The sequence below is a fragment of the Micromesistius poutassou genome (assembly GCF_964030765.1).
Source record: "Micromesistius poutassou genome assembly, chromosome: 11".
Taxonomy (NCBI): Eukaryota; Metazoa; Chordata; class Actinopteri; order Gadiformes; family Gadidae; genus Micromesistius; species Micromesistius poutassou.
The window spans coordinates 11893345-11916097 of record NC_140281.1 but is presented as its reverse complement, the minus strand read 5'-3'; the positions used below and the strand labels follow the sequence as shown (position 1 = coordinate 11916097).

The 22753-nt window shown below is 40.2% G+C and overlaps 1 protein-coding gene across 1 annotated transcript; it reads right to left on the bottom strand.

Moving 5' to 3' along the window:
* Positions 1–7843: 7843 nt before the first annotated feature.
* On the bottom strand, positions 7844–22193 carry LOC311355415 (uncharacterized protein; the record flags this gene model as incomplete). The annotated part of the gene is made up of 6 exons (XM_084475185.1): positions 22130–22193; positions 20935–21011; positions 18703–19894; positions 18082–18418; positions 10288–10325; positions 7844–7923 (listed from the first exon to the last, which is right to left on the bottom strand). The coding sequence occupies exons 1-6, from the start codon at positions 22140–22142 to the stop codon at positions 7844–7846; spliced, it is 1737 nt and encodes a 578-aa protein (XP_084331311.1). The 5' UTR covers positions 22143–22193.
* Between the last annotated feature and the right edge of the window lie 560 nt (positions 22194–22753).

The window sequence follows — 22753 nt, the reverse complement described above, 5'->3', positions numbered from 1 at the left end:
CGACATGTTCCCATTCCAACAGTCCTGTGCGCGTATGCAAATTAGCCATGTGCGCCAAACAGAAGAAGGGCCCTATCTTGCGCCCGGCGCAATTGACTTTCTACACCGACGCATGTGTCGTTGCTAGTTTGCACCCGGCGCAAAGCTGATTTTCCCCTGCAGCAACCAGGCACCACTACACTTGCATGTTAAATATTATGATGTCAAAGATTATGCATACGTGTGAAACTGCATAGAAATAGCGTGTGGATTGTGGAAACATTTTTTTTTCCATAGGGCTGCATGAATGAACATGAATGAAGTATAGTAAGCTATGCCATGCGTTAAAATAATAATAATAATAATAACAATAATACATTCGAGAAAGTATATTCCAGGCTTCCAAAACAAAATCTAGTTTTAGGGTAGGCCTAAATGATTGGTTAAATGATTTGGGAAAGAACAGCTGATACAGTGGTAAATTGTAGGCCTACTTTTAAATCAATGCATCTGCAAACACCGTACAGCAAACACATATGTTCTTGACAAAGACATTGTGTACAAGCCCATTACTTTTAGGATTGATGAGTATTTGATCGTGAAAAAACAGTTTTACCGCGAGTGAGTGTTTAAAATAATGAATGAATGCGGGTGATGCTTGGTGCGCGTGTGTGTGCACGCCCATCTGTCTAAACACACGCAAATTAAACACTCAAGTGTATGAGAAGGAAATCGAGTCAGTCGACCTGCGATAAGCAGCTGATTCTGAACGAACTCGTCTTAGAGATGGACGTGTTCTAACGCATTTTTAATCAATGAAATGTTAACACAACAGTATATATCAGACTATTTAATTTTCGGGGAATTTTAGGGGAAGCCGAGCTCCCTTGCAGTCGAGAAGTCGCCACTACGAAAGAATGCAATATATCCAACTAGCGGGATCTAAACAAACTAAGCTCCAGCGAATTACTACAATGCAGAAGTAGTGGAGAATGGCGAAACACAGCAACTCTAGCCTACTCTCAAGTTCCTCCTCAACTCTCAAGGAGTTGCGAGTTGCAAGCAGTTGCGTCGCGAATCTTTGGTCTGAACTGGGCTTAAATGTTGACTGTGGGGGGGATCGTGATTGTTGGCAGCTCTGAAATGTATAAATCGAATTACGTGGGAGCCAGAGGGAACCAAGCTCCCAAAAAGGCAACAAAGTCAAAAAACTGATATATAAAAAATAATAATTATAAAAAAAAATATATATATATAAAAACAGATAAAAAAATATACATTAAAAAAATATGGAAAAAAATTATATAAAAAAAATTATATAAAAAAAAAAATATGAAAAAAAAATTTATATTAAAAAAATTATATGGTTTTTTTTAAATATATTTTTTTAAAATATTTTTTTTATATAATTTTTTTTTAAATATTTTTTTTATATAATATTTTTTTTTAATAATTTTTTTTTATATAATTTTTTTTTATATACATTTTTTTATATCATTTTTTTTATAATTTTTTTTTTGTGTCTGTCTTCTAAATTAAGGAAATGATACAGGGAAACGAATAAATCATTACACGCCACGAGTGAACTTAATAAGCGATCGAAATACTTTTTTCAACCACCGCCTCTTTCCCTTCCCAGCTGGCAATTTAACGTCAAGTCACTGTTGAGTCAACGTCAGGTGCCAGTGTTGGATAACCGTTGAAATTTGTTTCGATTTTGCAAATCTAATCAACGTTGAAATAGCAACGTCATTCCAACGTCACGTTTTTCAACATAGGTGAATTTGCCAAAATTGAATCAATGTTGATTCTTATTTAGATTTTGCAAATCCAATCAACGTTGAAATTTCAACGTCACTAAAGTCCTGCTTTTCAACATTGACACACTATATATTTTTGTTAGTTTTCACTAAAGTATTGATGTGTTCAACAGTAGCTCCAGTAACACCAAATACCTTGAAATGGATAGACAATTAGTCAAAGCAAGACCAAGAAGAATATAAAGACATTTCACTGACGTAAGAAATGCTTTATTATCTCACATGGCTACAAGTGTGCCAACATTTTAATATTTTTTTCAACATTATGTGTCAATTAGTGTGTCATTTAGAAAAAAAAACGGCCCAAACATTGAACATGGCAGAGCTTTGGTTAAATCTTCCCTTCTTCTACTACTTCTTTATTCCACCGCCACCCACCCTCTCTGGTGCATATTTAAAATATTTGGACATGTATTCTTGTACTTTTGTCATTGTTGTTTCAAATGAGCTCAAGACAGCGTCTGAAGAGGGGAAAAAAAACATCAGTATTAGCAAATGGTAACCTCTCAAATTAAAATATTTTGCAAATATTAACTTTTGTGGCATTGCCAATGTTTCAAGTATATAAATTAGTGTTCATCAACGTGCAACGTCATTGATTATCATTTGCTTGTGCGACCAACAAAAGGCAGTTGGTAGTACCAGTGCTGCCGGTAGAGAAGTTAGTTTAGAGCCCTGAATGGAATATCTCATCTCATCTAATTTTCTTCCGCTTATCCGGGGTCGGGTCGCGGGGGCAGCAGCTCAAGTAGGGGGCCCCAGACTTCCCTTTCCCGGGCCACATTGACCAGCTCTGACGGGGGGATCCCAAGGCGTTCCCAGGACAGTGTTGAGATATAATCTCTCCACCTAGTAGTCCTGGGTCTTCCCCGAGGTCTCCTCCCCACTGGTCGTGCCTGGAACACCTCCCAAGGGAGGCGTCCAGTGGGCATCCTTACCAGAACCACCTTGCCCGAACCACCTCAACTGACTCCTTTCTAAGCAGAGGAGCAGCGGCTCTAATCCGAGTCCCACTCACCACAGATTATCTTGTACAGATGAGTCTTCATGAAGGCAACCTTCCCACTTCTTCCTCTGAGGCTCATTATGGCCATCATTTTATTTGTCATAGTTCTGCCATGGTAAAACAGATTTATATTAGAATATTATAGTGCAATCAAGTTCATTATGAAAATGTAGCAGAGAGCAAGTAAGTGGGTGTGTGGGGGAATGCATGACAGTATATGACAGGGAACATAATCACTATAAACTAATGCAAAAAAGGAACATAAAGTTACTTACGCAGCCATTGACTTCTTAACATGGTCTGCAGCATCAACACCTCCCAACCTCTTCAGATGTTTACTCTGAAAAGGAGCAACAAGAAATTAAAAATATAACCAGAAAAAGTGGTCAGTAGAGTCCAGACCTCCACAAAGCAGTCACATGATGAGGACGGGGAGTTTGTAATTAAGCCAATTGTCATAATGAAACTTTGCCAGCACTTTACAAGATTAATTATTTAATCCTTTTGTTGTCTTCGTTTTTTTATAGCACTTGTTGTCCTCCGGGGTACATTAGCTACTGCTAGCATAACACACACACCCGGAGGAAAACATACTGTGCACGCTCTATAGGCCCCATGCGCCTATAAAACGTGCACACCTCTTTGTCTTGTCTGTCTCTGATGTTGTCTCTGATCAAAATGTAAAATGCCCCATGAAGCTGTACTTATTAGATCAGTTTGAGTGCGTTTGTCTTGTACCCAATCAGGGAGCGGCATAAGAATATCTCTACAAATCTTTAGCTTTGAAATTCAGGGCTTAAAGAAAGAAAAGATTTGAGGCCTGTAAAAGTTGTCCAGGAGGAAATGTGCACACTGTATTGAATTAATTTAAAAGTGCTCTTCTGCCTGAAATCAGGAATGGTGCCCTAGAACTTTAAGCCCCATTAGCCCCATGTAAATAAGAGTTGTGAAACCATGTTTCACTAGCCTGATACTCAGACCCCAATAAAACGTACCAGTTCTGCTCCCTCATTCTCATCCTCCAAGCGATTCTCTAAAGCTTCGAGCTCTTCTTCAGTGTTTGCCGGCTTCACTTCATAAGTTGTTCCAGCAGATGAGGTGGCAACGTGAATTGTTTCCTTGATTTCGACAAGGAGCTGAAGAACTCTCTTCTGGAATTCTAGCCAAAAAAGAAACGACCGATTATTATAATGTAGTGAGTACGCTCTACACCACAAAATCTAATTTTTTCATTTGCCCTCATGTGAAAAATCAGGTTAGTTTGAAGAATCGGCAAAGTGTCATATTGAACTGCTGAGTCTGATTCAACTGAAATGAATTATTTGTCAGCAAAAATAAGAGAATAACATTACTTTTTTCAGACATCGGGAAGTCTTCCTTCCTCAATTTGTTTGAGTGTGCATGCATCGACATCGCCTTGGCTGCATTTGGGGGATCCCTTTCAGCTCTCATAGACTTCTCAGGAGGCTGCCTGAGGCTTCGGTCGATAGTCGTTCTTGGGGTGTCACTGATGGAGAAAATGGGTTGCATACTATGCAACCCATAACGGTCATATTAAGCATACACCCAAGACAGATACAAGAGATTAAAAAGCTCCAGTATATCCCATATGCCAGAATATGTTCCTAACAACACCCTCACCTCTTACTGCTCCTTGTGGGTTCAGAAGCATTCTGACGCCGTGAGAAGGACTCTAAGGAACTCTGTGAAAGTGACCTGAACAGACTCCTTCGGCTAGAGCTAAATTATATGGTAAAAAAAATACATAAATTAAAAAGGAAACTGCTATGACCATTATTGCAAATGAAGTCTAATTCTCAAATTAGTGGGAATGATCAAATACCTCCGTCCATGAGTGGAAGACCGTGAGGAACCCCCACGCTGTCTCTGAGAAAGGGATCTGGACAGACTCTCGCAATTTCTATTTTTACTAGAAAAAAAGTATGATTATGAACATGTGACATTTTCTTACATCTGGAAGACTTGTAGTTCAGACTATGCAGCTTTACAGTGCTTCAGTTATACTGACAATATTGTACTTTTGTTCATATTTAAATTAAATACCTCCGTCCATGAGTGGAAGACAGTGAGGAACCCCCACGCTGTCTCTGAGAAAGGGATCTGGACAGACTCTCTTGTCCAGGGCTGAAGGATCTGGTTTAAAAAAAATAAAATAAAGAAGGGAAATTGCTACAACAGGTATTGCAAATGAAGTATAATTCTAAGTAGTGGGAATGATCATTTTGTCGCAATTTCTATTTTTACTAGAAAAAAAGTATGATTATGAACATGTGACATTTTCTTACGTCTGGAAGACTTGTAGTTCAGACTATGCAGCTTTACAGTGCTTCAGTTATACTGACAATATTGTACTTTTGTTCATATTTAAATTAAATACCTCCGTCCATGAGTGGAAGACAGTGAGGAACCCCCACGCTGTCTCTGAGAAAGGGATCTGGACAGACTCTCTTGTCCAGGGCTGAAGGATCTGGTTTAAAAAAAATAAAATAAAGAAGGGAAATTGCTACAACAGATATTGCAAATGAAGTATAATTCCAAGTAGTGGGAATGATCATTTTGTGTCGCAATTTCTATTTTTACTAGAAAAAAAGTATGATTATGAACATGTGACATTTTCTTACATCTGGAAGACTTGTAGTTCAGACTATGCAGCTTTACAGTGCTTCAGTTATACTGACAATATTGTACTTTTGTTCATATTTAAATTAAATACCTCCGTCCATGAGTGGAAGACAGTGAGGAACCCCCACGCTGTCTCTGAGAAAGGGATCTGGACAGACTCTCTTGTCCAGGGCTGAAGGATCTGGTTTAAAAAAAATAAAATAAAGAAGGGAAATTGCTACAACAGATATTGCAAATGAAGTATAATTCCAAGTAGTGGGAATGATCATTTTGTGTCGCAATTTCTATTTTTACTAGAAAAAAAGTATGATTATGAACATGTGACATTTTCTTACATCTGGAAGACTTGTAGTTCAGACTATGCAGCTTTACAGTGCTTCAGTTATACTGACAATATTGTACTTTTGTTCATATTTGAATTAAATACCTTTGACCATTAGAAAGAGACTCAGAGGGACTACTGCTACCACTGTGTGCCAAGGATCGAGATCGACAGCTTGAGGGGATGTCCATTTGGATTCTTTCAGCGGTTTTAGAGGGTTTAGACACTGGGAAGAGTTAATATGTCAATAATTTAAAATTATCTTACACGTATTTGGTTAGTCAACATAAGAAACATTAACAGTTTACATTAACATAAAAGACAATTGAAATGTATATTTTGTGGCATTCAATTTAAGTTGTAACCTTTCAGTTCTGGTATGGCATACTAAACTTCAAAATATGTGATACCCAATCAAAGACAAAACTGGTTTCACACAACCACTTACCAAACTGTGCATCTGTCACTTTGGGAGGAGTTGGAAGAACAAAGTCATCTGTAATAAATAGTCAACAGTCATAAAAAAGTACTTTCAACTGTAGTGACTAATTGGCCCGATACTGACATAGCCACGATGGTGAATTAAATGCTACAATGATGTGTTCTTAACTCGCATAACTTTTGTTATTCTTCTCTTGGCTTGATTCTTACTGAATCTTTGTTCTGAGTGAGCAACAATCAGAGGGAGCTACAGGCGAAATGTGTTGCTCGCAATGCTCACAAAGATTCTCTAAAGTTTTTCAGCATGCAGTGGTCCATTTCACTGTTTTACTTCAAATGTTCCTGCTACCAACCCGTACCTGACGATCACACTGGCTGTGTACAAGGAGACCCTTTTGTTGGTTTACTCTAAAAATACAATTTAACAATGATGTAGGCCTTCAGGCCATGTAGACATTGCCTTCAGTGCATTGGTTCCTGTAAATTAACACATACCTTCACAAGGAATAAATCTTCGAATCTTCTTGGTAGCCTTTTTACCTAAAATTTGTAATAAGCATTATGTAAGACAGTAGTCATCTTTCAAACAATTAGGCATACCTGTGTTGACTGCCTTAGTTTGAATTGACAAAAAAAGTTAGAAAACCCTACTCCAACCTCATTATTGTGACAGAGGTATGAAAATAAATGTGAAAACCAAAAAACTTAATTTATTACATACCTGTACTCTTTATCATATGACCTGGAGAAGATTCTTTTTGGCTGTCTTCATTGACAGATGGTTCATCTAAAAAAAGCAAAGGTCAATAAATCTTTGATAGACAATTACAAATGTTATATTCTACAACATTGAAAAAAAGTCTTACAAATGATCAAAGCAGTAAAAGTGCACTACATACCCATTTGGTAGTCTGGATATATATTTTTTTTTTGCCTCCTCTTCGTCGGTAACTCCTCTTCTGAGCCACTCAATTCAGCAGTTGTAGTAAAATCATACTTCTCGCATTCATTCTTGTCATCTGAAAGTACATACAGCAATGGTAAAATGCATACAAATGAGTAAGTCTTAATATACAACAGCAACTGGGTAAAAATGCAGGTTTGGCTATTATAAAATACTTCATTCATTTTTTATATAAGCGGATATCATCTTGCATGCCAACAGTCAACAATAAACTGAGGCTATTGAATGACAATATTGGTCTTTTTATTGCATATGATATTATTTTGTGAGGAAGGGGCAGGACTAAATAAGCTTTTTGCTTCCTTCTGTTCCCTCTCAAATATATTTTGTTGTTGTTTTTTCTGGATGAGACTGTTTATTTGTGTTGTGCTTCTGACATTTAGCTATTTTTAATTTTATGGCTAGAAATTACCAAACATACATAAGAGACAGATAGAGATACTTAAAAGTTCATGTAAAAGAGAAAAAATAAGAAATCTCCATATGTATGTGTTGACGTTTTGAAATTTGCCTTGCGTTGATATGACATAAGTCTTTGCCTTACAAAACACATACCTGACTGAATCTTAATTTTTATTAACGGGAATTTCGTCCATGACTCTTCTGGTTCTTTGCAGTCCTTCAACGCTCCCGCAGCTCCTTGTGTAGGCCACAATACACCACCATTCTTAACCCAACATGATGGTATCACTTCCTCCATCTCCATGGTCTCCTCTCTCCACACTGCTCTGGTCCACATTGTTCTGGTCTACAGGAAAAACAAAAGAGAAAACTCAGAACAATGCTATCCAACAGTTAAAGTGAATAACCATCATTACATTATAACTAAAAACTTCTAACATTAAAAGATTAACAGCTATTAGTGGCCTTACTCTCATCTTCTCTCACTTGTCCTAGATTGGTTAGTTCCTTTCACTGCCATGAAGCAATGGCATAAATACGTAACCACTTTTGTATGGTAGACAAACTGCCTTGTGCTTCAGTTTTTTCTCCTCAATCAGCTCTCGTTTTCGGTTCCCTCTTTCATCGCGCAGTACAGCAATGTTAATTCGTTTTGAGTCGCATGGACTGGTGAAGAAACTGTCCAAAGCGTTGAGACTGTACACATCACACACACATGTCTTTTCTGGCCTTCTTTCCTTTACCAAGGCAAAGGCATGTCCCAAAAAAAAACAGGAGTCCTTCTTCTTAGTTGACACAAATGTCCTAAGTGCTGCTGGTGAGACATGAATTTTTGCATTGTCCATTTCTGCTATCCTCTTCGCTAGTTGTGCAATCGGGTTTTTTGCATTTCTGACACTTTTTTTAAGTTTTTGCAGGTGGTTTTCAAACTGAAAGGCAGAGATGTCATTCAAAGATGTTTCAAAGTGCCTTGCATCTTCAGCCAAGTGGATCAGGGCATGGACATTATAGGATGGAAAGATTGGGCTGTAGAGCTTGGTAGATGTTCTATAAAAATATACTAGAAGCTCTTCAGCGTAGCCAATGGATGACATCCGTGTATTGCCATTGGAGTCCAACAGTACAGACATGGCAACTGACAGTGTCAAAAAGTGATGGTAAAAACTGTCTTGCAGAATGCCTCGGAGAACAACAGGTCCAGTATAGAGTAAAAACTGCCTGAATTCCGTCGCTTTCCATCTGTCTAGATCAGTTAGACTTCGTGGCTGTCGGGCAAATTCTCTTGGCAGCTTTCCACTGAAGGACAAGAGTTTTGCTGAAATTTCTCCAATTTGCCTCTGGGACAGCCTACACTCTCTAGGTCCCTGTTTTAGAAAGTTCAGCAATCGTCTGACAACCCCTAGGCAGACAACATGCATATAGTCCAGCACAAACGGTTTTATGCACTGCAAGCCTGCAGTGATCAGGGGTGAACAACCAGTTTGGTGGATGGGATATGCCTGTTTGCTAAAGTCATCTTCTGTTCTTGCATCAATCTTAGCCTGCGACTGGTAGTTGAATACAACCCTGTGACTTACATAATGTCCTTCAATGGTGCACCGCTCACAGCTGCTGTAGGCATTGTGGGACTTGATGCATTTTAGGAATGCTCTCGCTGGGGCATCACAAATGAAAGCATTCCCTTTTACATTTAATGTTCCATTTTCAAACTCAACCCCATGTTGTTGGAGTGCCTTCAGTTCTGTTAAAAAACTAGACATGTAATCAGTAACGCTGTTTGGCTTTGCAGTTCCACAAAATAGTGCAACGATAAACGGCTCAAACTTTTTCACACTACAAAGAATGGGCCAAATTTGTACATTGGATGATTTAAACAATGGCAGACCATCTACACTGAAATTTAGCAGTATCTCATTTTCTGTTGAAAAGAAATCGGGATACTGTGAGCACATTTTCAAAAGTCCCGTCTCCACGCCGAAGTAGAGGAACTGGCCACCACATAGATCCCTGACTTCTATTTGAGGTGGAGTTCCTAACAGGGTTCTGGCATCTTTTGGCAGCCGGTGGCCATGTTTACGTAACACCAAGAGCAGCTCATCAACCGATGTGCGCGTTGCCTTATTTTTTACAGCCCATTTTGCCAAATCACTTCTTAGATCACTTGATTCCTCCTCGGACAAAGTTCCAATTTCGGAATCCCTTTCACTATCACTGTCTGGCGGGTGGTGATCATCTCGATACTCGTCTTCTCCTGTATCAGACTGCTCCTGTGTTTGTATGTCTGTTGGGCTATCAGCAAAAGAGGGGCCTGGATTCTCATTTGAGGGACCTGGATTCTCATTTGAAGAACCTGGATTCTCATTTGAGGGACCTGGATTCTCATCTGAGTCACTAGACTCCACCAATGCACGTAATTGTGCATTTTGTCGCCTCCATTTTTTGTGATACATCTGGGAGTGAAAAGAAAAACTAAATATTTGTATGCCTAAATGTTTTAGAAAGAAAATCATTCAATTTTAAAATAAGTCATAAAAACATTCAAACAAATGAGGTAGGCTGTGCTTATCATCTTTTTTATAATATCTTCCACATCAACCTGTATATAAATTTTACAAAAATGTAAGTGATTTTTTTTGTTTTAAGGGTTACAGTAAGTTACATTACTTTCAGATTCAAATAGATGGTTGGGTTAGGTTTGGGGACGACTCACCGTTGAAGGAGACTTTCAGGTCCTGTTCTTCCAAATCTCTGGAAAGGAGAAGGAAGAATAATGTGAAATCTCAACCTTATTTTTTAAAGTTTGTGGATGGAAAGTGTGTCACTCAGTGCGTTTACATGCAGAGTCATTATCAGATAAAGAATCGAGTAAGACCTCAACCAGACTTTTAAAATGCATGTAAACACCTTTACCCGACTTCGGACCTAAATCGGTACACGAACGGACAAGCGAGATCGGATAAGAACACCTAGATAACTCGATCATAGTCCGATCTCTACGTGCATGTAAACCTGTGTCGGATTTTGTGTTCTGCGCATGCTCGAGATCTTGCGGCCAGGGGACGTGAGCCAGAAGTAGGAGACGGTAGTCGTGTTGTTGTCGCCATAGACATATAAACAATTCTTATTTCTTTATAAATATAAATATTTAATTATTTCTTTATATGGGGGGGGGGGGGGGGCGCGCGTCCCCACCAGATTTCGTCAACATTCATTTTGTACCCACCACTTGTAATTGACCTTTTCCGATTCACAAGGTCCAGATTCGATTTAATCTCCGATTCGATTTGATTCGATTCAATATCGATTCGGTTAGGGATATTTCTGTTACAATACCAATTTTGCTTGGAAATTAAATAGATTCTCATATAACTAATGCTGTAAATTGTACAAGGAACCCTCTAACCTTGAATTGACCCCAAAGCAGTAACATTAATGTACTTTTTTATTAAACATGACCAACAGCCTGTCAGGCTTACATTATATCTTATTTGTATCTGTACGGAAGTCAAGTAAGGGAATGTAGTGAAAGGACATGACAAAATCTGAGCAGCACCCTGGGATAGAGAGAGAACAACCTTGAATAGGTTAACAAATCCCATATATGAACCATGTATACATATCTTCAGTGTAGGGCTGTACGGTATGGACTAATTTATATCACGGTATGATTTGAGGTATGTTAATTTTATATTCTAATTTCGATATAAATGCTTCTGAAGGGGTAAAATACTGGTTAGGCAGCTATTAAGGCAAGCTCACACCGGACCAACTGCCCGATTCGCGTCGGTAAATGAAGTCGGGCTATTTAATCTGGCCGACTCGAACAAACGACGTGGGAAGTACACACCAAGGGGATTACAGCCGACGCCATACGTTCCGCGCTTGCGCGAGATGTACTGTCTCCAAAACAGGCCATAATTATATAATCGGCCGATACATTATACATAATTTATACCCGAATTGTGGGCCAAAAAACACTCGATCGATGAAAGATTGGAGCATGCGTTACAGACAAATGGGAGAAACGAGGAACAAGAAAGGCGTCGCTAACAACTGCGTTACCGGAGGAAGAGAGCGCCTTTTTTTGGCTTCATTTCACATCAAAACACTGGGACAAATGTAGTTGATTTCTGTTTTTAACTGAGAAAACAGGGAGTGGAAGGACGGGACCCTATAATGTTCAGCTAACTGTTGTCAATAAGTGTTACGAGAGTAGCATATGTGTGCGCGAGAATGGCTGTGTGTGCGCGTGCGCGTGTGCGTGAGTAGACGAGCGAGCGGTAGCGTGTGTCAGTTTAGTGAAGTAATGAACCAATCAGAATGGTCAAAGACAAGACCGACTCTAATGGCCGATTACACGTGTTGAAACGGCTGAAATGAACGCCGACGTGGCCGATTTCAGCGACCACACCAAATAGACTCATGTCACCGACGCCGATTTTCGGTCCGGTGATTGATTTTAAAAAAAACACAAACGCTCGATCAAAGGCCCGGCCCGACCGGGCTCGAGGATAACGGTGGGAAATATCGGCCCGACCCCCGCGGGCCGGGTTGGGTTTATCAAAACCCTCATTGTTTTACATGAATTGGCTAAACAAATGAAAACTGTAGCATATTTAAACACAATTCAAATTGTGTAGAGAATTATTTTCGGTCCTCCTTTTTTTCGGTCAATGACCGGTAATTACCGGACAATGGAAACTTGACCCCAGTACACAACGGCGTTTCGCGGTTAAACTAGGCTGCCCGCGCACACACACACACACACACACACACACACACACACACACACACACACGGCGGTTGGTGGTTAAGCTAGCACACAACTGCGTTTCGCGGTTAAACTAGTCTGCCTGTACACACAATATCAATTAACACACGTATTAATATATGGGCCAGAGTCAGGCACAATCAAAATTTCTTTAGGAATGTTGCTTACCGTTTTAGCCGTTACCGCCAAATTCAGTTAACCGAACCGGTCCCGGTCAGAATCTGCGTGGCCTGACGATGACGACACAGACCCACTTCGCGCATGCGCAAGCAGGTGTTGTCTGGAAACGTCAGAGCCAATGGAATCCTAGTCACCGCCTTTGTGTGATGGACAACCGCCGTCCTCCAATCAAGCCCTTGTATTGAACGATGTTCCAAAATGATCTATCAGACTGGAGTTGCTCTTAAAGTAGGCCTACGCCGGGAGATGTAGAAAGTGCTTTTATCACGATTCAACAAACGTTTAATTCCGAGTTGATCTTTCAACGTTGTATTATTATTCATGTATCAACACTTTTTCAACAGTTAATTGGTCAGCATTGTTTGGATGCTGAAACAACGTTATTTTTCTACTGATATATTTCAACAAAATGTTTAATAGTCATGGTTGTAAAAATAATGTTGATTTGACATACAACTCAAAAATGGTTGATATTTAAATGTTGAATCCATAGTGAGTTAACAACACCATTTCAACTATTTGGTGTTCAACGTTGTTTTGACGTTGAATCAATGTTTTTACATCGACTGACATTATTTCACCCACATTTAAACGTTTAATGTCAGTCGAATGCCAGCTGGGTTGACATTTAGTTTTCACCTGACAAATGCGACCGATGTAATTAAGGCAACCCGGTCTCACAGGAATCCGTGAAATGAGTGACGACTACGTGACGATGGCGATTTGACATGTTCAATCTTTGGGATCAAGCAGTTGCGTCGCGAATCTTTGGTCTGAACTGGGCTTAAATGTTGACTGTGGGGGGGATCGTACGGAAGAGCATTAGGGCCACGGAGTAATATATTAATTCTAAATCTCTGAGAAAAAAAGTCAAAATTTTCGAGAAAAAAGTCAAAAGTTTCGAGAAAAAAAGTCGAAATTTTAAAAAGTCGAAATTTTCGAGAAATAAAGTCAAAAGTTTTGAGAAAAAAAGTCAAAATTTTCGAGAAAAAAGTCGAAATTTTCGAGAAAAAAGTCAGAAATGTAGGCTACCAGGAAGAACCAGGTCATTCAGAGCTGGAGCTGACAGACTTCGTGTCCTGGCATAGTGCTGCTGAAATGGAGGATTTAATTAAATGTTACTTCGAGATTGGATTATCTAACAAAGAGATCCTTGCAGTCTTAGCACAGAATCACAGTATTGTGATTTCTATTCGGACCTTGAAGAGGCGGTGTCGTGAACTTGGACTGTGTAGGAGGCGAAATCAGTCGGACATAGACAATGTGATAGCCTTCGTGCAGGAGGAACTGCATGGGAATGGACAGATGCAGGGGTATCGTTGGCTACACCTACGAGCTATCCAGAGGGGGTTTGTGGTGTCTCAAAGGACTATAAGGCTGATACTCAGGGCACTTGATCCTCGTGGGGTGGAAATTAGACGGGCACGTCGTCTGAGGCGGCGTGAGTACACAACCCCGGGGCCTAACGCACTGTGGCACATGGATTCATACGATAAGTTGAAGCCATTTGGAATTTGCATTAACGGATGCATTGATGGCTACAGTCGGTACGTATTGTGGATGGAGGCGTATACCACCAACAATGACCCTAAAGTCATTGCCTCATATTACACCAAGTGCATCGAACGTGTGGGGGGCTGTCCGGAGCGGCTGCGAGCAGATAGGGGGACTGAGAATGGCCACGTCGAGGGCATGCAAGTCTTCCTTAGAAGAGAGCACTCCGATGCATTTGCAGGCATCAAAAGTTTCTTGTATGGCCGCAGCACTGCAAACCAGCGCATTGAGTCATGGTGGGGTATCCTTCGCAAACAGAGCGTGCAGTTTTGGATGAACCTCTTCAAATCATTGCAAGATGCTGGCCACTTCTCCGGCGATGCCTTGGATAAGAGCCTAATGCAATTCTGCTTCCTCGAACTAGTTCAGGTAGGCTATGCTACTGTTTGCATCATCACCCAATGTGAGAATCGATTTAATCAAAATGCCATTTAAAATGAAACATACAATATGGTGTACCGCAATTAGGCAAGTGCGAACCCCGATGTGACATGGCTAAGTGAGTCCTATCGTGGGTATGCTAAAACTCATTATTCGGGGATGTATTACTTCTGTTAGGCCTACATGCAATACACATTAAGGGTGACTTCAATTCTCTGCAAAGGACCTGGGGAAACGAAGTAGTTTAGTAGGCTAGTTACAGGTACATAATAAAAAACACACGACTATAGGATCCATTACATGTGAAAACATAAAAAAAAAATGTATTAATAGTCTTCAGGCCAGTGTAATCTAATATTACTGCATTACCATTAACTTGCATGGAATTATGGGATCACTCAATGTGCTGAAACTTCTACAACCCTCTGCTGAAACTGCAGGCGTAGATTGTTTGCTTATAAACTCGCACTGCGCAGAAACAAAACTTAATTTAGCCTAATTCATTCAACCGTGCAGAAACCAAATGTGTGTATTATATCATTTTAATTTCATTTGCATTGTCTTGCAGAAAGAGCTGGATGAAGTTGTGCAGACATGGAATACTCATAGAATCAGACCAGCTACATCCAGGGGTCAGTCTGGAGGTCGTCCAATCCTACTTTACACAGCCCCGCAGATTTCTGGTGGGGAGGACAGACTGAAGTTATTTAATCAAGAGGAGGTTGACCTTTGTAAGGAGGAGTGCACACCCAAGGGTCAATTGCCTTGTGATGAAACAGTCTACGATCTGTCCACATTGCTGGTACAAGAAAATGGATGGAACACTCCTAAAGATGCGTTTGAAGCTGCTGAACTGTACACACTGTTACGAGAGGAGATACAAAATAATCTTTGAGGATTTCACCTACTCGTCTGTGCCCACAGTTTGGGTGCATCAGCACTTGCTGTGTACTTGGAGAGACTTTTGATTGCCATTGCCACTGAGCAAGCCTCCACTTTACCCATCCACTCGTACACACACACACACACACACACACACACACACACACACACACACACACACACACACACACACACACACAGTGGTACTTGGAGAGACTTTTGATTGCAATTGCCACTGAGCAAGCCTCCACTTTACCCATCCACTCGTACACACACACACACACACACACACACACACACACACACACACACACACACACACACACACACACAGTGGTACTTGGAGAGACTTTTGATTGCAATTGCCACTGAGCAAGCCTCCACTTAACCTGCCCACTCGTATTGTTTCTAACCTGCGGGAAGGGACACCTCACCTGTTTAGCTGGGGTTGGGATAGTCTTGGGGTGGTGACTAGTTGGGTCGTACACATTTACACACCAGTTAAACACCCTTCAGGCACCCTGACAATCTGCAGATCCTGAAGCTCACTCTAGCAAGTGACTGCTAAATAGGAATGTCCCTTGAATATCCCCTTGGGGATTAATAAAGTATCTATCTATCTATCTATCTATCTAGGAAACCACCTGCTGCCACACGACAGCACTAATCCTACTAGGCATTGGGCAAGGGGGAGTCAGATCCTGTCCTGCTCAGTCCTCCCTAGGTTAGCGTAGAGGTTTAATCCCTACAAGACTGTGGCAATACCCCATCTGCTACACTTTAATAGGTTAACACAGTAGAGATGACTGTGTAGTGTGACATCCCAAGAGGCCAATGAGCCAGGGCAGGGGTGTATAACAGGGATGTATAAAATAACGATAATAGTTGTAATGTTAGGTGCAATAGATTAATATAATGCAGTTCTTAACTAATGGGAATATTATTTAGCTTGTTTTTCTTCATTTTGGTATACATTAGTTATTCAATGATTTATTTTGTTCTACTGTATACTTTTCCTGACAACCTGCTGCCGCCCCCCCTATCATGTCGTGGCCCCCCAGGGGCCCCCGGCCCCTTCTTTGAAAACAGCTGAGCTAGAGGGCTTTTTGAGAGGCAGAAACTCTCAGTATGAGGGTGGAGTTTGGGGAGACACATACACTCAGCTTCATGCACTCTTGTTCTTGACTGGACTCTGCTGTGTGGAGCATTCACTGAAAACGTACCTGTGATTCTGGCCTTGGGAATTGTACTGAAATTTACTTACCTGTGGATTGAGTTTCTCTGTTACTGGGCTGAAGATCATATGTATTGTTGAATGAACTGAAAGTAAGATTTTGTTTGTTCTGTGAAAATGATATTGTTGGACTGAAGGAAACCTACCTTTAAGTTTGTTGTTCAAGAGCCAGAGACATTGTTTGAGTTTGACTTTTCAAATTCAACCCTCATTAAATGAATTTCGAACATTTACAGTTTTTCATACGGTACAGTACAGCTCAATGAGCACAGTAGTACAGTATTGCCTGTGGGCTATTCTGTAGGGCTGTGAAAATAAAGTATGTTTCAAGTATTTGGTGAAAGTATTCCTACTTTGTATTCATACACAAATCTTAGTTCCATGGAGAAGGGTGTACTAGTATAATGTAGTGTTTATGCTATCCCTTATTCTTTGTACATATTCCATAATTACCCCAAAGTAGCTCTGTACATTCCTGCAACTAGAGTCTGATACAATACAAAATTAACACTAGGGATTTGTACATTAAGGGGAAAATGGCACTCCCTGCCTTTGAGGGCAAAATAGCAGTGCAGTTCCTCACATCCTCGAATCATCCACAAAATGGCACTGTAATGCCATGAAAGTTTATGTACATTTTATGAAATACGTGTATTGTCACATTTTTGTTTGACACATTGAATTGCTTTTTCAAAAAAGACCCCTTGTATGTTGTTTTCTTACTTTTCAAAGATCCCATGACTGCAGACCGCAGTATCTATTACCATTTTAATAAAGACAACTATGTAAACTATTTATAAAGCATTTAATGGAAATGATTTTTGCAGAAAACAGCACAAGTACAGTATAATGGTGCAATGTGCAATCAATACATATGCCTACAAAAACCATTCAAGGCAGTACACCTGTAAAATTGGCTGTGCGTTAAGATAGTAGAGAATACTTCAGTATTTTGATATTCAAACAGAACTGTTTCCAAAGACCTATAAAACCATCCCTGAGCAATAATGCATTCAAAAACCATTCAAGACAGTCATGCTGAAATGCACAGACGTTAACTAGAGTTCATTGAACATTGCTTGAAATATATTGAACTAAACATAGCTTGAGCTATGTTATAAGTACACCTGTAAAATTGGCTGTAAAAATACATAAGTATTGCGATATTCACACAGAACTGTTTCCTAAGACCTATAAAATCATCTCTGAGCAATAATGCATGCAACAGGGCAAGCATTCTGCAAACATCAGAAAACTAAACAATGTCCATTACCCAGATGTTGCTGTCTAAGACTTTATTGAATTCTGACCTAAACTCTGGGAAGTTGTCAAAACTATCTGACAGTTCCAACACACATCCACATGTGTGACCAATGGGTCTTCTGGAGAAGTCTGACATTTTTGTAAAGACAACCTGGATTTTGCTACAAATTATTACATCGCTGCCTGTAGTAAAACGCAGAAATTTTCCAAGACGTTCGTCATCTGATTCTCTTAGGTACCGTCTCAGGTGGTTTACCACCTCCTGCTGCTTTGCGGTGGTGACCTGTTCAAATTCCAGGAGGCCTTGGACTCTCCTGGGAGTGGGTTTGATTGCCTCATAGTGTGCCCGCAGCTCATCAATGCCGATCATTCCCTTTGTCACCTCTTTCCAGCAGTCCATAACGTATCTTGGTTTTTGAATGAGATCTTTATGGGCGATTTCCTCCAAGATCTGTGGCAGTGTGTGGGCGTTGACAGCCTTTCTGCACTCGTATGCCTCCAGCACATCCATGAGGTCATTGTAATCCACCTTTGAGAAATCCTCAAGTGCTGCTTTGAGGATGACCTTGAGATGTCCTGAGAACTGACATAGTTCAGGAAACTATCCAGGATGTCACAGCACACACATCCATGAAAGAAGTCCTCCATCAGAGGAAGAGCTAATTTTATAGGCAAGTACTGACAGGTGTAAAAACCTGACAGCAAAATTCTGCCAATGGCCTGCCAGGTCTCGCGGTTAAAGTCGTGCCTAATAAACGGAACTTTTACTGTTGTTCCAACAGTACAGCGATCATAGAATTCTTCCCAAAAGGCGCAGTAAACATCTCTGACAACCCCTTCACCAATCCCCTTTTCCACACCGTTGTCTGGAAGAATTCTCCTAAAAACGAATTGTTGCGTGAGCACAGCAGGATCCATGAACTCCTTAATCAACTCGTTCAGGCAATTACCATGGTGTATTTCTATTATTCTGGTAGCACTGGCTTGTGATGTGGTGGCAGGTGGTTGTGCATCGTGGGATACAGGCGATGGTTGTGCTGAAGAGGCATCGTGGGATACAGGCGACGGTTGTGCTGAAGAGGCATCGTGGGATACAGGCGATGGTTGTGCTGAAGAGGCATCGTGGGATACAGGCGATGGTTGTGCTGAAGAGGCATCGTGGGATACAGGCGACGGTTGTGCTGAAGTGGCATCGTGGGATACAGGCGATGGTTGTGCTGAAGAGGCATCGTGGGATACAGGCGATGGTTGTGCTGAAGAGGCATCGTGGGATACAGGCGACGGTTGTGCTGAAGAGGCATCGTGGGATACTGTGGAGAGCAGTTCGTCAGGTGGAGCGTCCATCACTAGAAATGAGGAGGAAGAACCCGGTGATGGCTGCAGCTCAAACACAAACTCAAAGGGCTCTGTGTCATCATCATCACCATCAATGTCACCACCCGGACTTCCTGGACCAAAGGTCACTTCCTCATCCTCATCCTCATCCTCAATTGCAATTACCTTAGCGGTAGTTGCAATGTAAAATCGCAAACGAGCCATGCACAAAGTGTCGTAGATAAACCCAACAGTAAGATCCTTTTGCACAGGGTTTTGTTTGTAGTCCCTGAGTTCAAAGTTAAACCCCGATTCATGTCCTTTTGATGACATTCCATCTGGAAAGAAGAGCTTCTTTCCTCTTTGTAGAACCTCATTCATGCCACATTCCACTCCAATAGGTACCATTCTGGTCCCGCCTCCCTGCCTTGCTCTGATTTGCTTCATTTTTCCTCCCTCACAGTGCAACCATCCAATTTCAATTTTTCGGTGGCTTGCCTTACGCCTCTTATTTGAAGTAGGTGCTGATGTACCACCTGGTTCTGCATTTTGTTTTCTGTTTTCCTCAGCTTTTCTTTCATTTTGCTTGTTCCTGAGTTTTTCAAAAAGACCAATTTTGTGCTTCTGAAGAGCAGTCCCAGTTCTGCAAAAATTCCTCAGAGCTAGACGATCCCCGAATGATGAAAGGTACTTTGCCAGGTCATCGTCTTCCATCAACGGGATTATGTCTTTGTCAATCTGTAAAATCACAAACAAAATCGAATGTAAGTTGTTTTTCTCTTACAATAAAATATGGTGTGTGTGTGTGTGTGTGTGTGTGTGTGTGTGTGTGTGTGTGTAATTGAATTGATAGGTTCCAATTTCTATAACTCCTGGAAGCTGAAAATTTGACAACACCAGAAAAATGAGACTGTTTCAATTTCAAGTAGTTAGTGTGTAGCATGTGTAATGTAATACCAGTATAGATGTATTTTCCTGTCGACAACTCATTAAAGCCATTAATGTATAAAAAGTTGGCAACAAAAGTGAGGACACCTCAGAGTGAAAAGGTTCTTATCAAACTGTGCATAAAATATGTACACTACACCCATGGACTTGACATTCAAAGGTGATGATTGCCCAAACACATCCCTACTTTTTGTTTTGACATGATAGATCTCTGACATTGGTAACTTAGTGGTTATCAACTTGTTCATAACGCAGCCCATAAAATGAATACTATTTACCCATACCCATTTTCTAATGGAATCCCCCACCAACTCCCTGATGTTGACATCACTGGGCTGTTGAAAAGTTACACATCTGCTCTCCTCCTCCTTCCACATACAATGGATGCACCACACATGCTCAAATTAGTATCAAATACCTATACACACTTGCTCAGTCCAACAAGGCAGTGGTGGTCAACATAATGGTGTTAACTTTAGTCTTCATCAAGATGTATAACTGGGCAAATGATATTTTAGTAGTAGCACATGTCAGGGATGTGCAACCACAGCTAATGCCACTATTGTATGGATTAAATGTTGTTTTTAGTGGATTGTCTATGAACCATATTAATTGCTTTACATTAATTGCCAATTACTAATTAATTTATGAGCATTAGCTGTGGTTGTACCACCTGACGTCTGAGCCAAAAAAAACATCATTGACCCAACTACACGTGTAATAAAAAGTGTTCTAAGGCATCAACCCCCATTTAGTGTTTACATTACCGTACATGTACACATTCATATCCAGAAAAGCACAACCTGACATTTGTCATCTGAACACTTTACCTTGTCCTCTTCCAAGTGTTGTATTTCATGTTCTGGGGCTCTTCTCTGACGTAAGAAATCTGACACACTGAGACAGCCTAGAAAAGAGATGGCATATGCTGTAATTAACAAGGACAGAATGAAATTTCATTGTCAAAAAGTGCAGTGATATTCTGTTGAACTCAAACCCTTCACCTGGAGTACACTCGTCCTATGTGTAGTGTCCCCCCCCCCTTCTACGGTTTTGTGCAACATAACTTTAGGAATTGCATTAAGGCAACACATTTATGTTTACTACAGGGGATCTAGTAGGCGCATTTCCTTGCACTGCTGCTATAACTCTTATATTATTACAATGTTAGGTCTATTTTAATTGTCCATATATTTATACTAGTACTGTTATTATTATCACTATGCTTACTTTTTGTACTGTAGCCTACATATTTATTGCTGGTGACTAGAAAGTAATCTTGCACTGTTGCACTGTGGAGTTTTTTTGATTTACTATGCTTACATTTTACATTTTGTACTGTACATATTTATTTCACTAGAATTTAATCTTGCACTGTTGCACTGTTGGACTTATTTGCACTACCAACTTGACACACACCTCATACTGGATCACAGTACCAATCCTCAGTAGCCTACATTCATGCACATCTTATCCATAGTAGGCTATTTTACTGCTCCCTTAGTCATGTTGATTTGTTGATTTGCTTTGTATTTCCTGTTTACATTGTATTGTATGTCCATTCATGCTCCACGTGTGGCAATTTACGTCCGTATTTTGTACGTACGTTCTATCCGGTGGTGTCTTCAGCTGCTGGGACCTTGAATTTCCCCTTGGGGATCAATAAAGTATCTATCTATCTATCTATCTATCTAGTGAGAAGTGTTAGGCGCTAGCCAGGCTAGTGCTGTGTAGCACTATGTAAATGTCTGGCGTGCGGTAGGCTACCTTGCATTATATTATTAAACGCATTTCCAAAGCCAAGTAGTTTTACATGTCCAAACGACGTAGGCTACTGCGGCCAAGTTGTCTGGTTGAACTCCACGAAGCAGTCACAGGCTGTTAGCCACACGGCACAAACTAGCCGAATAGTTGTGGCTAGCCAAACAACACCCGCGGCATCATCTAACCGCACTCCCACTCGCCTCATATAGGGTACTGCTTGAGTATCACAGAATGCAGCATAAACATGTATTATCTACCCACCTGCCGCAGCCATGGCTCCCCGGTTCCTCCAGTCGAACCACCAAGCGGAATGCGTGTGTCTCTCTGCCACTCCGTCTCAGCCATTGACATCTACTGGCCGCCAGTGAATGTCACTGCCGTGGAGGGTTGCATTCTACAGATTTCTGACTTTTTTTCTCGAAAGTTTTGACTTTTTTCTCGAAAATTTTGACTTTTTTTCTCGAAAATTTTGACTTTTTTCCTCAAAACTTTTGACTTTTTTTCTCGAAAATTTCGACTTTTTAAAATTTCGACTTTTTTCTCGAAAATTTTGACTTTTTTTCTCAGAGATTTAGAATTAATATATTACTCCGTGGCCCTAATGCTCTTCCGTAGGATCGTGATTGTTGGCAGCTCTGAAATGTATAAATCGAATTACGTGGGAGCCAGAGGGAACCAAGCTCCCAAAAAGGCAACAAAGTCAAAAAACTGATATATAAAAAATAATAATTATAAAAAAAATATATATATATAAAAACAGATAAAAAAATATATATTAAAAAAATATGAAAAAAAATTATGAAAAAAAAATTATATAAAAAAAATTATATAAAAAAAAAATTATATAAAAAAAATTATAAAAAAATATATATATAAATGAAAAAA